General features: G+C 40.1%; 1 protein-coding gene across 1 annotated transcript in view; it reads right to left on the bottom strand.

Annotated features, from left to right (window-relative positions):
• Window positions 1-22,921, bottom strand: part of CFAP47 (cilia and flagella associated protein 47) — a 651,639-nt gene that overhangs the window by 167,949 nt on the left and 460,769 nt on the right. The window contains exon 51 of the mRNA XM_075913261.2: window positions 10,579-10,676. Coding sequence (XP_075769376.2) covers window positions 10,579-10,676 — 98 coding nt within the window. The remainder of the gene's footprint in view (window positions 1-10,578; window positions 10,677-22,921) is intronic.

Raw genomic sequence — 22,921 nt, 5'->3', positions numbered from 1 at the left:
TGAAAAAAAAAAAAAGTCAGAAAATTGGATGCATTTTGTTGGTATCTCTGTAAACCTCATTTTATGAGGAAGAAGCGATGTTCCAAAAGAGGGTTTTTTCCCAAAATTTGGCCCAGTGTATATGGGCCAAATTTCAGAAAAGCCTCTTTAGAAAGTATATCAGAAAAAGATTTTTCCAATTTATCTTTGTAGTCTAGACATAGCCTAGGAGTCCTCTTGGGGTGGGATGTCTAGACTACAAAGATTAATTGCCACAAATGGCCTATAGCCAGAGCGCACAGTCATCTGTGAGCATCCCTGAAGACAAAAGCAGGGGGATTTTTGAGTACCTTAAACAGACAATTCTGTGCATCTCTTGGCAACCTTTGCTGGTAAAGCTGCTACAGAAACCTGGCTTTTAATTACAAGTGTCCCCATTGGAGGATGGTGGTGAAAACAACAGAGCTGCCCTTCTGAGAGCATGACTCTCCAACTCCTCCAAAGCTGTTAAAGACCAATAGTGTCAGCTATTTCTTTGCAAACCAGATTAACAAAAGACTGTTAGAATTTGTCTCTATTGCTTTCATGACGACTATTGCAAAAGCTGAAGACAGGTAAATAAATTTACTGCTAAAGGCTGCTATTTACTATTTTTTATATTGGTGAGGTGCATGGGAAGGTGAGTTGACTTACCCTCTTGCAAACTACTAGACACTAATTGGGTACAGAGATGGCAAAATCGCCTCATGTTATGCAATCAAGGAATGAAAGTTGGCTTCCTTAGATAATATCCCCACTATTCAAACCAGGATTCTACTCATTACTGAATCCCACCAGCATTCCTTGATGAGCAGGAATGAGCTTGCAGATAAGGAAAAGCTCTGTCTGCAAAGACTTAAGACTTTCATGCCACAGAGACCAAACAAGATTTACCATTCCTTCCTGAATCCCACACTCAGGTCAGCCACAGCAACTGGCCCCATGAAGCCTCTTACCCATGCTGGAAGCCGGATGCAATCAGCACCAGTATTTATTGACATTTATTATCTTCTTCATGTCCATTTTTGAGGAATGAATACTATCTTCACCTACTATGGTTCCAGTCTGATGCTGAAGAAAGTAAAAAACCAAAAACAAAAAAAAACCAACCCCAAAACAAAACGAAACAGCCATACTGCCTTTCTTGGAAAGAGAAAAAATATTTCTTCCTAGCCCCACACAGTGATCAGGTTAGAGGAAAGCCAGCTCTTGATAGCTACACCATCTAAATAGCAAGCCAGGCAGGGCATCAGTAACCAATAAGCCTGGTGAACCCAGAAATGCTTATGGACATGAGGAGTGAAATGGTTGGAGACTGTCTACACAGTGCCAAATTTTTAAAATAACACATTATTCCAAAACGTACCTTACGCCTCGTGGAATGAGGTTTACAGGGATGTCGGAATAATGAGCCCGAAATAATGGGTTTGCTGTTCAGACATGGGATAGCTGTTTTGGGATGCTCTAGTATCCCGAAATAGCGTTGCAGTGTAATTGTAGCCTGAGGTGGCAACATTTGCAGATGATATTAACCTGCTCAAGGTAATTAAGACCAAAGCAGACTGTGAAGAGCTTCAAAAAGATCTCACCAAGCTAAATGATTGGGCAACAAAATGGAAAATTAAATTCAATGTTGATAAATGTAAAGTAATTCACATTGGAAAAAGTAATCTCAACTATACATACAATATGATGGGGACTAATTTAGTTATAACTATTTGAGAGCGAGATCTTGGAGTCATTGTGGATAGTTCTCTGAAAACATCCATTCAGTGTGCAGCGGCAGTCAAAAAAGCAATAGAATGTTAGGAATAATTAAAAAGGGATAGACTAGAGAATAAGACAGAGACTATCTTGCCTCTATATAAAACCATGGTATGCCCACATCTTGACTACTGCATACAGATCTGGTTGCCTCATCTCAAAAAAAGATATATTAGCATTGGAAAGGTTCAGAGAAGGGCAACAAAATGATTAGGGGCTTGGAAGGGGTCCCATATGAAGAGAGAGTGGAGGCAAGAAAAGGGAATAAGGGAATTTGTGTGCAGCCATCTTGGTCTTGTTAACAAGAGAGCAAGAGTCAGGCTAAGTCTGTGGCCTGACAACGCGAGATCTGTAATTAGACGCTGCCTTTGCCTCTCGCCTCTATACAGAGATAAGGCTGACTCTGGCAGAGGCTGTGTCTAGACTACATGGCTCCGACGACGGAGCCATGTAGATTAGGGTTATAGGCAAAGGCAAATGAAGCCGCGATTTAAATGATTGCGGCTTCATTTAAATTTACATGGCTGCCACGCTGAGCCGACAAACAGCTGATCAGCTGTTTGTCGGCTCAGCGCACTAGTCTGGATGCTCCCCTGCCGACATCAAAGCCCCTTGTCGGCAGCCCCGTTATTCCTCGTGGGATGAGGTTTACCGGGGCTGCCGACAAAGGGATTTGATGTCGGCAGGGGAGCGTCCAGACTAGCGCGCTGAGCATCCAGACTAGCGCGCTGAGCGCTCAGTGCGGCAGCCATGTAAATGTAAATGAAGCCGCAATCATTTAAATCGTGGCTTCATTTGCCTTTGCCAAAACAACAAATCTACATGGCTCTGTCGACGGAGCCATGTAGTTTAGACGTACCCTGAGATAAGGAGCATCTGGGTGGAACTAAATAACTGTTAGCCATTGGTGTTTGTAAGGAGACTAATTGTTATTGTTATTATATTTATAGACAGTATATAAACTGCTTCATAATTGCTTGTATTCAAGGATCTGCCTCGGAGGGGGGGGGGGCTTCCCCCCGTCCGAACCAGTTTTTCCCTTGCTTCAGCTCGTAATAAGACTGCCTCTGGCTACTTGTTGCTTACAAATGCAGAGTGAGGACAATGTTTTCTTCCACAAGAGATTAAAAAGACTTGGACTTTTCATCTTAGAAAAGAGGAGACTAAGGGGAGATATCATATAGGTCTATAAAATCATGACTGGTGTGGGAAAAGTGAATAAAGAAAAGTGATTTACTTGTTCCGATAATATAAAAACTAGGGGTCACCAAATGAAATTAACAGGTAGCAGATATAAAACAAACAAAAGGAAGTTTTTATTTACAAAGTGCCTGTGGAACTCCTTGCTAGAGGATGTTGTGAAGACTAGGACTTTAAAAGGGTTCAAAAAAGAGCTAGATAGATTCATGGAGGCTAGGTCCATCAATGGATATTAGCCGAGATGGGCAGGAAAGTCCTTAGCCTCTGTTTGTCTAGAAATGGATGACAGGAGAGGGATCATGTAATGATTACTTGTTGCATTCGCTTCCTCTGGGGCATCTGACATTGGCCACTTTCAGCAGAAAGGATACTGGGTTAGATGGACCTTTGGTCTGACTCAGTATGGCTGTTCTTATGTCTCTCAGCAGGCTTTCTTCAGTTTCATACTGGAGCTCTAAGTAGTCACACTACTCTCTTACATACAGTGCAACTTCCCCACCTTTTCTCCCTTGCCTGTCCTTCTTGAACAGTTTATAGCTAGCAGTGACAATGCTCCAATTATGTGAGTTACCCCACCAAGTTTGTTATTTCAATCACATAATCATTTCTTGACTATGACAGGACTTCTAATTTTTCCTGTTTGCAAGGTTCTTGCATTCATGCACAGACACATAAGATAACTAGCTGATTGTCCTACTTTCTCAGTATGAATCAGGAGGCTTCCCCTCTTGTACCCTCCCCTTGTGTTTCCTCCCCAAATTCCACTTCCCCAAGTGCCTCAGGGCTTAGGTCACCATCTATCTACCCATGGACCCAGTTTAAAGCCTTCCTCACTAGGGGTATGTCTACACAGCAAAGTTATTTCGAAATAACAGCCATTACATACTCACTAGGGGTATGTCTACACAGCCAAACCGCTATTTTGAAATTAATTCAAAATAGCGGAGCGTTTATTTTGAAATATGTGCTGTGTAGACACTTATATCTAACTAGGAGGCCTCCAGCCTTCCCAGGGTGCCCTGGTGACCCCAGCCTCAAACAAGAACACTCCTCTCCCTCCTCCCTCCCCGGAAACCTTAAAGGGGTTGACTCTGGCTACAGTGCCTGTGCCAGCTCCAAGCCTGCCAGCCCAGAGCCAGCAGTCACTGCCCCTGACCCAGTGGCCCCAAAACATGAGCCAGCAAGCCACTGGCAGCCAGCCCTCAACAATGTCCAGGAGCAGTCTGCCAGCTCCCAGGAGCCTGCCAGGGCCTGAAGAAGTCGGGCGCCTTCCTGGTCCAGGGTGGAGATCATGGACCTTATTCAGGTTTGGAGGGGATGCCCCCAACATCCATGATCTCCTCACTAGATGGAGGAACGCGGCCGTCTATGGCAGGATAGCTGCCAGCCTGGCCACCAAAGGCCACATGCGAACCCAGGAGCAGGTTTGCATGACAATCAAGTTGGTCCAGTGAGACACCCCAACCCTGAGCCCTGAGCTTCCCCTCCCTCTTCTTCCCCTTGTTTCCGCCTTCCAGCTCCCTCCTCCCAGGTTTCCCCCTCCCCTCTCCCACCCTCTCTTCTCCCCTCTCCCACCTACTTTCCCCAGTCTCACCAGATTTTCATTTCCATCCCCCCCACCCCAGTTTTGTTAAATAAAGAGAGTTTGTGTTCATGAAAATACGTGTATTTTATTTGACATCAGGAAGTGGAGTTAGGGAGGGGTGAGTGGAAAGATGTGAGGGAGGAATGAGGCACAAGCCGTTAGTGGAACAGACCAGGGAGCCTCTTAGTGCTCCTCAGGGTGAAAGCTCTCCCGCAGGGCCTCCTGGATACTGACAGCTCCCTGATGGACCTCCCAGACGGCAGCCTGCAGAAAGTGCAGCCAGGCTTGCAGTAACGCGTCCACGGGAAGCACCAGAGTGCCCAGGGACAGCTTCCACTCCATGCTGCAGAATGCTGTGGTATCCCGAGTGAGGGCAACCAGAGTACGCAGAGATAAACTGCTTTGATGTCCCTCATCGAGGTAGGCAAGCAAGCAGGGAAAGTTGAGAACCAGCTGTCTGGTGGGGGGAGGAGTCCCTTTAAGCACAGGCCTCAGATAGTCTCAAGCAGCAGCCACACAAAGTAACTCCTGACCTGATGCCCTGCCGGACCTGGTCGTGGCCGACCTTAAATGCGATTCAGTGTCTAGACTGCGTGGCTCCGTCGATGGAGCCATGTAGATGAGTTTACTAGACATAGCAAAATGAAGCAGCTATTTAAATAATCGCCACTTCATTTACATCAAAATGGCTGCTGCGCTGTGCCGATCAGCTGTTTGTCGGCACAGCACAGTAGTCTAGATGGGGATCAACCAACCCCAGATTCCTTTGTCGTCAGATCCTTCAAGCCTCGTTCACAAGGCATAAGGAATCTGACGACAAAAGGATCGGGGGATGGTTGATCCCCGTGTAGATTACTGCGCTGTGCCAACAAACAGCTGATCAGCATAGCGTGGCAGCCATTTTGATGTAAATGAAGTGGCGATTATTTAAATCGCTGCTTCATTTTGCTATGTCTAGTAAACTCATCAACATGGCTCCGTCAACGGAGTCATGTAGTCTAGACACACCCTCAGTGTGGACGTGCTATTTTGAAATAGCAAAACACTATTTCAAAATGCATTTTGTGTGTAGACACGTTATTTCGAAATAACTTATTTCAAATTAACTATTTCAAAATAAGATATTTCGAAATAATGCTGTAGTGTAGACATACCCTAGGTTAGCAAGCTTGCCTGTAAAGATGTACTTCCCACTCTTTGTTAGGTGGATAATTCCCATGCATGTTCCAAGCAGGAGAAGATGAAAAGCAGTGGGCATCTCTCATACCAGAGTACACAACCCCGACAGTTAAGACACTTTTCCTAATGTCAAATCAAACCCCCGTTACTGCAATTTAAGTCCATTGTTTATTGTCCTATCATCAGAGATGAAAGAGAATAATTTTTCTCCCTACTCCTTGTAACAACCTTTTATCTAATTGAAAATGGTAATCAAGTCGCCTCTAAGTCTTCTCTCTTCTAGACTAAATAAACCTTTTTTTTTCAATCTTGCCTCATAGGTCATGTCTTCTAGACTTTTAAGCATTTTTGTCACTATTCTCTGGTCCTTCTCCAATTTGTTCAAATGGAAAGGAGCAATCTTTTATCTTAAGCTTAGCTTTTATGACCACAAAGTACACCTTGTCTGCCAATTTGATACAACTTGCCATAATTTGTAATAGGAATTATAGTATTTCATGGTGTGACTGAGAACTATTGTTTCTTTTCTGAAATGGGAACAATAAAACAATGCTGGCTTCTTAATGACACTTCCTAGATCCGGGTAACTGAAATGCGTTGGTATGGCCAGACATTAGCCTCAAGGAGACATGTCATATTCTTGGTTTTGATATAGGAAGTTGTTGTTCTGTGAATCACTTTGAAAGGTCAATGGGATTTAGCAACTCTTGTTAATAGTCACCTAACATTTTAAAATGTCAGAATGAAAACTAATTTTTTAATGTCACATGGGAATGTTTAATGAAGTAGAATTTCTAATCATCTGATAACTGCTCAATTATCTCATTACCATTTTGGCTTTTTTATTACCTCTGTTAAGGAACAGAAAAGTTTAAGTAGTGCAACAGAGCTTTTGATACCTATATTTCAAAGCTCAACATGAGAAAAGCAGATAGAGAATAAGCAGTGCGCAATGCCTGGTGGCCAAAACAAGCTAGTGGGTAGCCTAGAGCAGCAGTCACATGTGAGTCACTAGACTAGAAGGTCTAGTCACATGTGAGCAGGTAGTCACGTACCTGGGATGTCAATCACTATATCAGACAGGTTAGAGGAGTGGTTGGAGTACTTGCAGGAGTCAGTAACTGGAAGATCCAAACCAAGGGACTAGGTCAGCAGGTTAGGGAAACTATGTCGGGTGAGATTGCAAGGCAAGGTCAGGCAAGGCAGCAAGGTGGAGTCATGTGAGGTGGCAAAGCATGGCAATGGTCTGTTAATACAACTAAATGTTGTATTAATTAAATACTTTCTTACCTTCTAAGTAATGCAATATACTATGTAAGCTGTGGTCCTATGGTTGTCATGTAGATAGCATCAGCCAGTTATTTCTACTTAAGTAGTGGGGATGGATTAGGATAAAATAAAGGAGAACACTGTATGTAAATATTAGAATACAAAGAGAGCACAATTTCACTCTATGATTCTTTTCATTTTCTTTATTTCATTTACAGATCAAATTCTGAGGTCTTTATTTAAGTTTTACTGAATCTTTATTTAGGCAAACTCCCACTAAAGTTAATGACAGTTTTGATGAAAAAATGCTAAGTAGCAACCTGAGAATTTAGCAGCATATCTGAAAAAAATGAAATTGACATTTAATATACTATAGAAGTCAGATTTATTTTTTGCAGTTGGACAAACTTGGGCTGTTTAATGAGCAGGCGTGGCCGCTCATTGACCCCGAAGAGGAAGAACCCCTCTCTGGACCCGGGTGGGCCAAGCCAGAGCCTGCCCCTCTAATTTCACAGAAGCCTAGGGGTGGGGCAGGAAGTATAAAAGCCCAGCCCAGGAGCTTAGTAGGGGGCCAGCTGCTGGAGGGAGCGGAGGACTATTTTGATCCCTCATGCTGAAGCTCTGAGGATCTAGTAGAGGTGGACAACTGGCCCGGACCACCAGGACCAGGCACCAAAGAGGAGACAGCTTACATACCCCCACAGGCAGAGTACCAAGACCCTGCAAAGCTGTTGCTGACCGGGAGCCAGGTACAGAGTGAGAGGGAGTTCAGAAGAGACCCAGCAGAGGTGGATGATGGTCAGGCAGATCTGATAGCCCTTTGATGTGTGTCTGTGTGTTTTGGATTGGATTTCCCCCTAACCCCAGTTGCTACCCAGCCTGCCACTGCTAGGGCCCTGCACTGGGACACGGTGGAGTAGGGAGGGCCCGCGTTCCCCGTCACCCTACATACAGGGTAGCAGTCTCCCTCTCCCCACTTGTTCCAGGAAAATTGTTTGTTTGCCTGCCCTGCCCTGAACCAGGGCCTGGGCTAAAACTGACTCTGGAAACTGTTTGCCTGCCCCGCCGTGAACGAGGATCAGGGCTGTGTTGACATTTAGGCTGGTGCAGACATTGCAGCCTGCCCCACCCTCAGGCCCCGCCGGACTAATAAGTATAGACCTGAACACCAGTCAGAGGACCAGTATTGAACAAGACAGCTTACAGGCTAAAACATAGCTTATCATCTTGTTCTATAGTGAACCTGCTGTCTGTACATTTATATTATTTTTACAAAACAACGAAGAATTACAAGAAATGCAGCTTCTTTTATTTAATGGAACTACCATTCTGGTGCTGCACTGTTAAAAGTATTTGGTAGCCTTTAAGTTTGCTCAACATATGAAAAATGTTTTATTTTTTCCTTTCTAGCAACAAATTTGTTTTTAATATTTTAAAGAAGTATTTTCAAAATTGCACAAGAAATGCACGTGGAAATCACATAAAAAGAAAATGGATATTTTGCCAACTTCACCCAGCTGCAAGGAATGCAATTTTTTTTTCTAGCTGCCAAGGGAGTTCATAGTTTTGCATATTAAAACAATAATTTTTTCCAAGTTGCAGAATATCTGTTAAACATTCTATTTAAATAAAGGATGACTAAACCCACTGAAGTCAGATTACAGTTGGAAAATGACAGTAAAAATGGCACATTGTTAATGAGTTTGTCTGCTTCCATTGAGTTATCCAAGTTATGCTGGTATATTGACAGAACCAGGATACTATGTTGTCAGCAATGACAAACAAATAGAACTGAAAAAGAGCAGGTAATTAGAACTTCATGAAACTCACTGGTTTCACTTTGCAGGAGTTCATTGGTTTTGATCTATGTGACTACCCAAACCCTGAGCTCCATTTGGAATTTTGGGCAGATAAGCCTTAAATCTTAAATATCCAGCCAAAAGATGTCTGTGACAACAAGGTAAAACTACAAATCTCACATGATTTGATCCAAAATCTTAAAGATCTGTAAACATTTTAAGCAAGCAGTCCTGGATTTAAAAGGTGAGAGGCACAGAAATCACAATGCAGTCACTAGCAACCCTGAATACAACCTTCCTCCTTCTCCAAGATTTTCTGAAAATCATTTTTTGCCACTGAACATTGTACAAGATTACATTCAAGATGAATGATTCAGAGGCGTGAATGACAAAAACTAAAAGAGATAAATGATTAAAGCCATTTTAAATATTTTACAAAATGTACATATGCAAGATATACTTTCCAATTCATTCATTAAAGCAAATGGTTGACTTCATTGCCAGTATAAAACTTGTTTTCAGTTGCATTCAGCAGAGAGCTACATAGTCAGTATTGCTAAGTCCACCCAGCAACAGCACTGCTTTTAGCCTCATACAATATTTATTTAAGATATTTGTGTATCTCTTTGCTTTACCTATAATCAGTGTATTCAAGACTCAAAACTGTTTTAGGCAACAATGTGAAAATGTTCTTTTCCCTTAATTTTAAAGTGCTGCTTTCATGATCCAAGTTACCATGTAACCAGAAATGAGATTACTAAATGCAAATTATTCAGAGAACAATCAGGAGAAGGGAGCATGGCAGGTGGGGGAGGAGGGATTGTAATTCTTATGGTATGAAGTCAAACTATAGTATCAATTCTGTATTTGTCTAGGGAAAGCTTCCTACTGCAAATTAGCGGTAGGAAGCAAATTTAATAGAATGTTATTCTATTCGTAGAACTTTTCAGCAGCCATTACAAAAGCCAATTTTTCTCAGTTGCTTAAGAACCAAACAGAAAATAGCACTTCTGGATGATAAAATGAGCATTCTTCTAAAGAAAATGAGAAAAACATTAGCCATGGAAAACAAAAACAAAACACTAACATCTCTAATTCAAACGCAAAAAATATAGACAAAAATAAATCAATAAAGGCTAATCTCAGTATCATAGTAGAAATGCTAAATAATCAGTTATTCACGCTTTTCATATTTAAATGGTTTATAAAATACAATCCATTCTATTAAATGAAACAGTACAAATCTTCCAAGATGAATAATAATGTTTTATTGTGGGTTTTTAGATGGTTATAGGAAATATTTAGCTAATAATTCATATGATGATTAAGCAATTTTTAAAACATTAACGAAAGCCCAAGATTATTAATAATATGCATTGTGCAAGAATAGAAGGCAACCAAAATAGATCTGTCCTGTTTTGTATGACTCTAATATAAAAGCTGGTTGAAGTTTTTTATTGAATCCAGCTCTAAGAGCTAGTGTGTGAAAAAGATTACAGCAGAATAAAACCCACATGACAGAGACTGTGAAAGAAGGTAGTTAATGAATGATTATGAATAATGTTTAAAGTTAGCAAATGAGGGCTTATTTTTAGGCCACATTTCTGAATTTAAATGAAGCCCCGGAATATTGAGTATTTTAGCACAAAAGATGAACTTATATTGTCTCTTTATACATGTGTACAATATTCCATGCAGTGGAAGTTATATTTGTCTATAACATTAACACAATGGCACAAAACTAAACCTTGAAAACTATCTTACCAGAGCTGCACAGTTCACATGTAGGGTTCTTTCAGGTGCACAAGGGACACTATTAATCTCCAAGGAAAACCATATTTTGCAACATGAAAAATTTCTACCTGTGTCAAACAAAAAAGGAGAGTGTTTTTTTCACAAATCTGTTCTTAAGACAAGATGTGAAATTTTACCCCACTTAACTTCATAGAAGTTTTGAACTAAGCTGGACCAAGATTTCACCTTTTACTATTCATAATTAGCACTGAAGAATCATTCCAAGAACACACTAAACTAGTGCAAGTATTGTTAATCTATTGCAATTTTTGTTATTCTATCTTGTACATTCAAGTTGTGATAAGATTAACATAGATGCAATCTGAACGGAAATATCACTTTATATTAATCGAACATTTTAAATATTTTATGTATATCTGTATTGCTTAAAAACAATCTAAGACTAATTAAAACAACCTTTGCATTAAAAGGCTATTCTACTATATGAAACAAAAGTATTAAGGAACAAAGGATAAAGAATATGTTTACACAGTTCTACATACTATACACGGACATGTAAGTACAATATTTATATTCCAATTAACTTATTTTAGAATTATATGGTAAAAATAAGAAAGGAAGGCAGAAGGGACAATCAGATAAACTAAGCTAATCTGTATACTTCAGGCCAGTACATTTCACCACAGCTTCCCTATAGTGAGCTCAATAACTTGTATTTGGCTAAAATATATCAGAAAGGCATCCAGTCTCAAAGTGAAGCCATCAGGAGATGGAGAATCCATCACACATCTTAGTAGTTTGTTCCAATGGCTAAGCACACTGATAGTTAACAATTTATTTCTCATTTCTAATATACATTATTCTTCCCTCAGATTCTAGGGATATTGGATCTTGTTGTGCCTTTCTCTGAGAGCTTAAAGTGCTCTCTGGTAGCTGGTATATTCATCTTGTGAGGCTACTTATATATTATAATTAAGTTATCTTCTAATGTTACATTTTTGTAAGTAAAACATATTGATATCTTTAAATCTTTCACCATCAGGCATTTTCTTTTAGCACTCACATCATTTTCATGGCCTTTTACTTCATCATCCAATTTTTAGACAGCCTTTTTAAAATGTGGCTGCCAGAACTCTGTCCAGTAATCCTGTATTAGTCTCACCAATGCTAAATGCATAGGTAAAATCAATGTCACACTCATACTCACCTCACTGTTCCTTTGTATAAAAGTCTCAGAGAGGTAGCTGTGTTAGTCTGCAACTTTAAAAACAAAGAGAATTCCTGTGGCAACTTAGCATGGGAAAAACCCACTTCTTCACATGAAACGATCGTATCATCTGAAGAAGTAGATTTTGCCCACAAAAGCTCACGATAATATATATTACTTTATTATTAATGTGTGTGTGTGTGTGTGTGTGTATATATATATGTGAGTGTGTATATATACAGGAGGCCCCCAAGATGTGACCACCCAAGTTCCGACTCCCTGCACTTACAACTATATTTGTAACTGCGGAAGGGGTCGGAAACCCCCCACTTACTACGTTGGCCCGCACTTATGATGGCGCACAGCACCTACCGTAAATGTGAGTTCAAATTACGATGCCCCTGACTTGCAACGCTTCCTCAGAACAAATCACATCACAAGTCGGGGGGCCTCCTGTGTGTGTGTATATATATAAATAAAATGTGTGTGTGTGTGTATATATTTGTGTGTACACACACACACACACACACACACACACACTAGTCATTCCTTTGTATATACACATCAAAAGATTACATTTGCTTTTTTTGCCACAGCATTGCACTAGAGCAGCCTGTCCATTCCGACCCCTAGATTGTTTTCAGAGTTACTGCTTTCCAGAATATTGTTCCCCATTCTGTAGGCATGCCTTACTACTTGGTGTATAAACTTTGCATTTGGATGTACAAATACACATTTTGTTTGAAGGTGTATCTCCATGTTCTCAATATTAGTTTGGGACAGGCACTCCACCAATCATCATGTCAATTACAAATCTAATACGCAGTAACTTTATATTCATGTTGAGATTACTGATGAAAATGCTGAATGATACTGGATCTAGTGCTGATCCCTGCGGGATGCCATTAGAAACATCCCTATTCTATTATGATTTCCTTCTGACTACTTTCTGAGATGTTTCAGTTAGTAAGTTCTTGATACATTTAACCTGTGCTCTATTAATACTGTATAGTTATTTTAAAATCAAAGTACTGTAAAACCTTATATAACATGTGTTTCTACAGTTCATTCTTGACATAACATGGTTTTCATTTATATTTGTGTGCACTGTTTTTAGTGAAATGGACATGTCCACTCAGGCCGGGCGAGAGAACTATAGACTTGGCTCCTTCCTCTGTCCAGTTATATTCATGACTACCTAAGAGGAGTAGCAGTCCTAACTAAAGTAAGAAAACAAGAAGTGAGAAGAAATAGTAAATGATGAGTTTAGCTAAGAAAACAGACAAGCTCCATGATGGTGCAAGAGTCAATGTGGCTGGTCGGCAGTATGGTGTGAATGAATCTATGATTAGCACCACTAGGAAAAGAAAAGATAGCAGTAGAACAAGTTATGGCTGCAAGTAATGCTAGTGTTGCCATCAAGAGGTAAGGTAATAAATGAAAATAATTCATAATAATGTACAACTTTGTCACATCCCAAATGTAACCCCATTTGTCCCATTTATTCTTCATAATGTGCTTTTATATAATGTGATTTTCTAGAATGATTACTACCACATTATATGTTTACTGTAACATACAATACTAAGACAAACTGCACATGAAAATCTATGTATATCAAATTTCTGTAGTTATTTTTACCAAACCAAATTTGTAATCTTATCAAAGAATTAAATAAGTTTTGTTTGACAAGACTCATTTTTTTCATAAACCCTTGCTGACTGTCATTAATTATTTTCCTGTCCTTTATCATTGGATCCTATTTTAATTTGTATCCTTTATTTTGCCCAGGATTGGCTAATTGGCCTATATTTATTCAGGTCATCCCATATGCTGTTTTGAATATTTGCACATATTAATATTTTTTCTTCTAAAATTTCCCTCGTATTCTAAGATGTATTACAAATTAAAATTACTCAGCCAACTATTTTTGGATGCTTAGGTGCAAGTGTTCTTATGCTTAAAAGTTTATCCCTCGTACATTAGGTTTAATACCCTCTTTGGTTAATAATGCACTGGAAAGTAGTTAATTGTCCTGCTTCTTTCCAAATACATAACAGCGTTGATTGAACACGTATGGCATTTCTGCTTCATTAACAATTTTACAACTTTCATCTAGTAATAAAATTATACCATTGCTAGGAATTCATTGGGTCCTAATATATTTTAAATCCTTCTTATTTTTGTTAGGCCTGCAGTCATGCATTTTTCCATGTTGTCTTTGGCTTCCTTTATGATCTGCACTTCACCTCACTGGGTTGGCCTTAATATGATTTTTGGTGTGATTACTTGCTGGTTTTGGAGCCCTGGTGTTAGCTGCATTAGAAGAGAGTGTAGTGTGCTGATTCAGCAGACCTTGATGTCATTTCTCAGGAAATCATAGGCTTGGTTCAGTGATGAAGGTTTACTGTTAATGAAGCATGGTTCTAGCATCCCAGCTCAATGGTTATAGGTACACTAATATCTGTATGCCCTCAACAACGGTATCAGCTTAACTCCCACAAAACATTAAAATTGTTTCCTAGGTTAGAACAAAGATGCCTCTTCTATGATTTCTCCTTTTATATATCGATACAAACAAGTTACATATTACATCTCATATATTACTAGTTACCACCCTTATACCTTGCACCAGCTAGTTCAAATAAAACATCCTCATTCATTATCCTTTCATTATCCTGTCATTCCATTCTTACCTTTAAAGGAGTCAGTGTGTTTCTGTACCACTTCTTGGGAATTAGTTGAGAACTCTGGATATTCTAGACCCATTATCTCAGGTCAGCTATGTGCTTTCTTGATTAGTGAATACCTAGCATGTGGCTATTTTGCCAAGGCCAGACTTTAGTTCAAAGATTTGGATTGATACTGGTAAGCTATGTCAAGGACTCGAGCAAATCCCATGCTAATTATACTAAGTTGCTTCTCATTAGTGAGTATTTCTAGTTCTTTGTTTGTCACCTAGATTCCGAGCACTGGAATATAAGCAACTGAAAATTCTCTATTCTTCACATTGTTTTTCACATATGCCCAATTTGTTGGAAACACATTGTATTTAAGTTGGTATCACATTTTCCTCCCTACCACAGTCCCTTTATACTTTTAGTTTTATGTCCTACTATCTTCTTCAGCAAGTCTCCAACCAAGATTAGCTCCCTACCAATGAAATGTGGGACATCCCATTAATACAGCTTTATTCCCCCATTGGAATATAGCCCAATAAGCCACAAAATTCAGATTTTCAGATTCACACCATTTCCAAAGCCAAAAGTTCACCTCCAGTATTTTCTGCCTTCTCCCTTCCCTTGCCTTGTGTTTGTTTTATAAACAAAGAAAACCATATATATCAGTGTCCTCAACTCATCTTTCCCACTGAATAGAGCCTATAAAATGCAGATTTAACTATAGGCCTAGACATGTATTAACTCCCAGTGTTTACACATGCACTACACACTCAAGTATGCGGACGGGTGTGAAAGTACAGAACCCAGCAATGGGTATTATGATGTGTGGGAAGTAGACAGTTTAACCATATTTATCATACGCAATTCAGCAACTTCCTGCTGAAAAGGTATTTTTATTTTGTTTTTTGCAGGCTGATCTGTCAGTCAAACAGACCTGCAGATATTGTTGAATATCATTTAGGGCCTATATTATAGGCAGTTTAAATAAACTCTAAAGAGCTGGGACTTTTTACTCCAGGAGAACACAGCTTAGTAACCTTTTTTCTGTCTATTATCTGAACAGACATTTGTAACATTTAAAAACTAACTGTATAACAAACTCAAATAATGATATTACACATATATAATTGCATTCGAGGACAAATGAATTACAAGTCACAGAACTGTAATTTACAATTTAAGGAGTAGCAACTGGATGCTGAAAATATGATTTTTGTGCGACTATACCTTATTTTTTCTAATCCTCTACAGAACACAACATTTATATATTGATACAAACAAGCTACATATGACATCTCATACATTACTAGCTACCACCCTTATACCCTATTTTCTGGCCTTGGTTAGTACTTGCCTTGAATTCTAGGCTACTTCCCTACCTTTTTTGTGTGTGTGACAGAAATACCTATTCTTACTGATTTCATTCCATAGAAATATACATTAATTGAACATTAACTTTCCATGGTTAAGCACTAAGATGTCCAGAATTTCCAAAACTAAGGTTGCACATGCAACTATCATTTGAATTCAATGGTTGGAGGACATGAAAAACAAAGCGTGAAACAAGTTTCTATTCTTCTCCTACATATGCAGTAAAATAGAGTAAAGATTATAAACTCAGGACCTCTTTCAATTCAGTCTAATACCACATATGACTAGGATGAAATCAATAAAAAGATGCTATAACTTTTGTGCCCATAACTTTTTTGAAAGAAAAGTATTTATTAAAATGTCATTCAAAATCTATGTTCTGTCTATCATGCAACTATGTCATATGCCCAATGACCAGTCCAAGCTGAGAACAACCAACTGTGTGACTTGTATGACATATCAGACACTTTTCTTTTCCTATTAGGCAGATTCCCTATCCTCAGATAACCCTGTTCTTTTGAACAATATGAGCAATATCTTAGGATTCAGAGGGTGTGTCTAGACTACAGGGTTTTTTTGGACTTTTGTTGACAAAACTATACCTGCATCTACACTACTGCCACGTTTTGTCGACAGTAAGTCAACAGAATGCGGCAGTTTTGGCGATGGCGGTAAACCTCATTCTACGAGGAATAACGCCTTTTGTCGACAGAGAGCTATTGCATCCACACTGTGCTTTTTCAAAAGAGAGCGTCTAGACTCTGTCGAAAAAGTGGCTTGCTTTGACAACAGAACTGACTGTAGTGTTGACAAAAGCCTGTAATCTAGACGTAACCAGAAAGAGTAAGATGCAAGTGGACAGGTAAAAGGAATAGCATGGAAGGAACGAGTTTTTTAAAGAACTCATTTCCTAACCTTTTTTAAAGAACTCATCTTTCCAGACTCAGACTCTCCATGAAGTGAAGTTTTTACTGTGAATTTGTACACATTTATACTTCTTCCATACCTATCAATTTTAAAACAACTTTGCAAATACTATAACAACTCAACAAGAACTGTGTGTGTATAAAAGTGTGGCATTCACAATTCCTCCAGATTGCAAAGCACATTTATTCACAATCCCTTTCTCCAAACATGGAAAGTTTCAGTTAAAAAAGTAACATTTTCAGACATCTAGGAGCAAATGAAAACAGGGATTCATAACAGAAAACGTATTGCAACAAAATATACATATGCATGTGCGCGCGCACACTCATTTATAAACTTTTGACATTTTAATATATTTGATATCTTTCTTCAAAGCCTAATGGAAGTTTTTTGAAGTGTTATGAGGTAAACCTGTGTTTGATTTTAGTCCCATTCCCAGTTGTCTCATTCTGCAGGGCTTTATTGACAACAAAAAATTCCTAACTTGCCTGCATACAACCACAGGGCTGTGATCTTGTCAGATCTCTTAACATAAGCAAGATTAAGCTTGGTGTGATGGAGTGGACTAACGACGCCCAACGCCCCCCTCCAGGAGGCAGGAGGCCATGTCACACTCCAACCCAGCGAGAGGAGCAGAAGAGAGGTCCTCCGGGCAGGATAGAGTGGCTGCCTCTGCAGCGGCCAATTAGGGCCCAGCAGACCAGTATAAAAAAAGCTGCTGAACTAGGGCCTGGCAGTTCCTCACAGGAACTCAACCCAGACAGACCTATGCACTGACTGGGAGAACAGCAGTACTGCAGACAGTTCTGAGTGCAAGCTGAACTTTAGACTTGGGTGAGGCCCAGGTCCAGTGGCCGAAGACTAGCCACGAACTGATGAGAATTAATTGCACCCTGGACAGGGTCTATTGAGAAAACTAGCCTCAGAATCCTGGGATGACCAGATAGAGCAGCATCCTGGGGAAGTGGCCCAGGGAACAATGAAGTAGCAGATGGTGAAGACTCATTGCAGGCACCTGCTACTTATGGAGTCCCTGGGCTGGAACCCAGAGGAGTGGGCGGGCCTGGGTCCCCCACAGGTCCCCACCAGTCACAGCAAGGGGGCAAGAAGAAACCTGGTCCCAGGCTACATACCTACATTTCCTCTGCCATAGATGGCCAGGCAGAAAGCTTACCCGACACCACTTGGCCATAAAGGGTCGCTCACAAGCGGGCAGACCACGTTACACTTGGTCAGTACTTGGATGGAAGAAGGAAAGAAAATGAATGCACAAAGGGAAAGATACAAAGGGAAAGAAAATGAATGCACATCTTTTGAGAATGGGAGTGCATCAACTCTAGTATTCAATCTCCTTCATAACTTTTTTCTGTCCTGGTTCCAACTTCTCATTTTTCATAATCAATAGGATTTGGCAGCTGGTGGCTCCATACCTCCCACCCCCACACCGCCAGGGGTGTGCAGCACTGAGAAGGAATCACCATCTGTTTTGAATGAGTGAATGATTTTCCATTTGGCTGGGGGTGAGGAAGTGTGCAAAATCTTCCCCCACCAGGAACGCATGGCTCCTAGAGGGAACAGCCCCTTCTGCCCAAAGTTACGCCCCTTCTGCTGCCTTTTTTGGAGGGGCCTGGAGCTGGCCTGTGACCACTACCAAAATTCATGAAGTGGTCCACCTGCAAAAATAATTCCCCACCCCTGGTTTATACAGAGCAAGCTCATATTGTCCACCCTCTTTCTTATGTAAAGAGAGAGATGCTCAGCTGCTTGCCGCCTTCGCCAGGTAACAATTATTTACACTAGGCTTATTAATGAACAAAAGTGATTTAATTAAGTGTAAAGAAAGTAGGATTTAAGTGGTTATAACTAATAGCACACAAAACAAAATAAGTTACTAAGCCAAATAAAACAAAACATGCCAGCTAAGCTTAATATATTAAGAAACTGGTTACATCAAATATCTCACGCTCAGAGTTATTCTGATAAGCTTCTTTTACAGACTGGACAGCCTCTGTCTGGGCTTGATCCTTCTCTTCTTCCCCCTCCCCACCTCTCACCGCTCAGTCTTAGATATCTTGACTGATGTAAGCACCATGGTCCTGATGTATGACTGCTACTCTTATTGTTTGGTTTTCCACCTTAATATAGATTTTATCAAAGATAAGAATCCTTTGTGATCAGTTTAAACTTTTTCTCACTTTCAGATGATGTCTAGAAGAGATCTTCCTAAAAAACTTTTTCCAAAAGAGAGCATCCATACACAAAAGCGCATCAAAAAAGCGATCTGCTTTTTTGAAAAATAGCGTCCACACTAAATGGACGCTATCTCACATTTAAGCTGTGATTACTATGGATGGACTGCCCACCAGGGCACCTGTGCTTTTTCCTCTTTCCTCTTCTTTCGAAAGAACTCCCTCTTCTCCATCCACACATGCCTTTTTTCCGAAAGAGCTCTTTCAGAAAAAGGCTTCTTCCACATAGGAAGAGGTTTACGAATGTCAGAAAAACTCCTGTGTTCTTTTGATTTTTTGTCGAAAGAACGCGATTGCAGTGTGGACGTAAGTGAAGTTTGTTTTGGAAAAACAGCCATTTTTCCGAAAAAACTCTGTAATGTAGAATAGCCTCAGTGGAAAACTACAATGTCCAAAATGGGTCCCAGCATCAGGTGACCTAAGCACATGTCCCTGTAGGGACTCTCAGCCCCTCCTATGGACTGTTAATAGGAAAAACAAACCCATGTACAGATCATTGAAATACCTCACTTAGCATGTCTACATTAGTAAAATAAGTTTATACTTCATATTTGTAACTTCAAATACAGGAATGATTCATGCACACAAATGGGAAAATCATAGTTACTAGATTACAACTTTTTAAACGATAACTTATATTCAGTATTTTGCTTAAAACATTTCCAAATTATGTATATTCATAAGCATATTTCCATAAAGCATATAGGTAGCCTTTGACAAGAGGCATCACAGAAACTTGATGGAATGAGGATAATCAATGTGGCACAGCAATACTAGGGTACAAAATACACCAGAAGGACAAAATAGGTCAATTTTTGGGGGTGGGGGGGGTGGGGGGGGGAGGAGGCATGATGTGAAAGAAAATGCAGGCTCAAATTAAATAACAATTCCCAATGAACCAAACTGTACCATAGAATATCTGTGGATAGTAATTCCATACTCAAATAATGAGAATATAGCAATAGGGATATATTATCAGCCACCTAACTAGAATGATGATAGTGACTGTGAAATGCTCAGTGAGATTAGAGAATATAAAACTCAGTAATAATGGGAGACTTCAGCTATCCTCAAACTGACTGGGTACATTTCACCTCTGAGCGTGCTGCAGAGATAGTTTCTTGACATGTTAAATGACTTCTTCTTGGAGCAGCTAGTGCTGGACCTCACAAGAGGAGAGGCAAAGGGGATGGATCACTTCAGGATGTATCTAGATGGTTTTTGTCTGTCACTATATTCTATTGATTCAGAGATCAAAAGGGAAAATTAACATTTAGATGAAACTTGGGTGTAATAACATCATTGTCTATATTTCTCTTTGAAGCTCAGTAAACTGTCTATGACCTGATTAATGGATACTACCTTACACAGATGACTGTAACTAAGTGCTTTTGTATACATAGGAAATAGAAGATTTTCCTTCAAAGCTACTATTCTTCACCCAAGGAATTCCTGCTGCTGAGTTTGTAGAATAAGGGCAATAATCACATTTCTAGCCCAGTTACTCACAGCTGTCACAGAACAGAAACATACAAAGTTACAAAAAATAGCTTGCTTTAAAAAATAAAAAAACACAGAACATAAGAAAAAACACTTCAGAAAAAGTAACTTCCTAAGGGTCAGATGAAATGAACTGGATGCATGGAGTGATACTTCGGTAAGGATTATAGAGTAAATAATTCTTTCTTCTCTGTAGATAATCATTAGGATCTTCCCTTTTAGAGAGTAAAACACTTAAATGACATCCACATAACCCATCACCTTCCCCAATTCCCAAAATGGTTAATGGGAAATAAGGGGTTGCCCCAAATAAATAAAAACATATTTTGGGAAGGAAAAGTTGGGAGAATTTGGTATCACCAATCTTGGAAACCAGTTCTGGATCATGGAGAGTCTCTATTCAACAATTGCAACTCCATATAATAACTAGATCTGGCCTCAGCTCTGGCTTCTCTTGCACCAATGGCTCTGATACAGTATCAGTGCTTACTGGAAAACTTACAACTGTCTATCCTTCCATCTGGTGTACCTGAAGAGAGCAAGTTTCCTGGGGGTACGTCTACACAGCAGTGTTATTTCAGGATAACTGACATTATTTCAAAATAACAAAATACCTACATACTATTATTTTGAAATAATGTCGAGATGGAGGACTTCTTACTCTGACTCCTGTAACCCTCTTTTTATGAGGAGTGAAAGAAGTTGAAGGAAGAGTGTTCTTCCTTATACTTACTGCTGTGTATGCAGTGCCAAAAGCCAATTTATCCTATTTTGACTTCAGCTACACAATTGACAAAGCTGAAGTTGCGTATGTTAATTCGACTTTTGCCTTGCAGTGTAGACATACCCTGGGGTTGGAGCTGTTCTATACAGGCTCTCTATTCTAGGAGTACACACTGTAGTTATCACTAAAATTTGGATGGGAGTTATTTTTGAAGTCCATTTCTAACTGCAGATTGTCCCTAGATTACCACCAGTTCACAGAGGCAGGAGATTGTCTGGTACATTGGTACGATTTAAAAATCCCTTTAATATTTGCTTCCCGTTTATCTGAGCCCCTGCTCTTCATTCTGATTAGAGAGAGCTGGGAATTCTTCCCCATACACTTGAAAGGTCCTTGTGATCACACCTACAGTGTGGGACCAAAAAATCAGGCATTAAAGAAAACCACAATGTATGGTGCCAATGGAAGATGAACAGTGGCAAATGACAGGTCAGGTAAAACTTTTGTAGGAGATTCAGACACCTTATGGTCTTTTTGAAGGTAGATTATTGGGCAGAGTGTAGGTGAAAAGTTAAAGGAGCATAATTAATATAGTTTATTCCAAAGCTGAAAAATAAGGACTTTTATGTATAGCATATGCAAACACACACAGAACCTTGTCCAAAGATTCTTAAAGGGAAAGGGTATTTTTGGGTACTAAAATGCAGCTCAATAAATGGTTTTGTTTAAGTAAAAATAAACTTCCCTGGGGAAACCAGTAGTCATCTGTATAGATTGCACTAGACAGTTTTGTCATTGGGGGCCATGCTTGTTGAGCATGGCTGCCCTCCATCAGCTCATTGTAGGACTGATGCACCCTATCGTTCAAGTGTTGGGTCTCCCTGTAGGACCAGGCAATTGCAATAAGGAGGGCTTAGGACACTTGCTGGGGCTGAACAATCAGTCCATTGTCCCTGGGCAGGGCAGAACAAAGCAAATTGCCTTTGGACCTTGAACCTCCTGTGAATGGTAGTGGTGATTCTGACTCTTTGGGCAGGGCAGAACAAACAATTAAGGCTGTAGTCCATGGCTCAGGCAGAGCAAGCAAACAGTAGCCTCCTCTAGTAGCAAGTGTGCAGGGGGCAGGAGAACTTAGGGCCGCCCTACTCCATTGGTTTCTAACCCAGGACCTATGAAGATGGGAAATTCCCAGTTAAGAGTTTAAGAATTAGCTTCTAATACATTTCCTGGGACACTTCCTACTGCAAGGTGCATCTTGGACACCTCCTCAGCTGGCAGCAGCTTGGCATCCCAGTCAGTCTCTGTGCTTGGCTGGTTATCCACTTCACAGTCTAGGTTAATAATCCCTACCACTTGCAGAGTTGCAGGTGTGTCTAAAGGAGCCTACAGGACACATCATTCCTCCTCTTCAGCCACCTGCTCTTAACCGACCCTTCCAGGTGGAGCATGCATAGCAGGAGCAAAGGTCATGGGCTTCTGGGCCCACAGTGACTGGTCAGGCTCCAATGGACCAGTATGGGATTGGTACATGCAATATTTAGCAACCATTATATGAAGCCTGAAAGACACTTCAAGGTCTAGCAAAAAAGATCTGCCAGAACTTTCATTGTAAATCAATACACATTTTGGATGTGAACTGAAGTGTGGTATTTAACAGACAGATAATATCACTGCAGTATAATGTCCAAAGCAT

Source organism: Pelodiscus sinensis, chromosome 1 (assembly GCF_052426305.1).
Source record: "Pelodiscus sinensis isolate ZL-2025 chromosome 1, ASM5242630v1, whole genome shotgun sequence".
NCBI classification, from domain to species: domain Eukaryota; kingdom Metazoa; phylum Chordata; order Testudines; family Trionychidae; genus Pelodiscus; species Pelodiscus sinensis.
The sequence above is the reverse complement of the archived record's forward strand: the minus strand, read 5'-3'. Positions and strand labels throughout refer to the sequence as shown.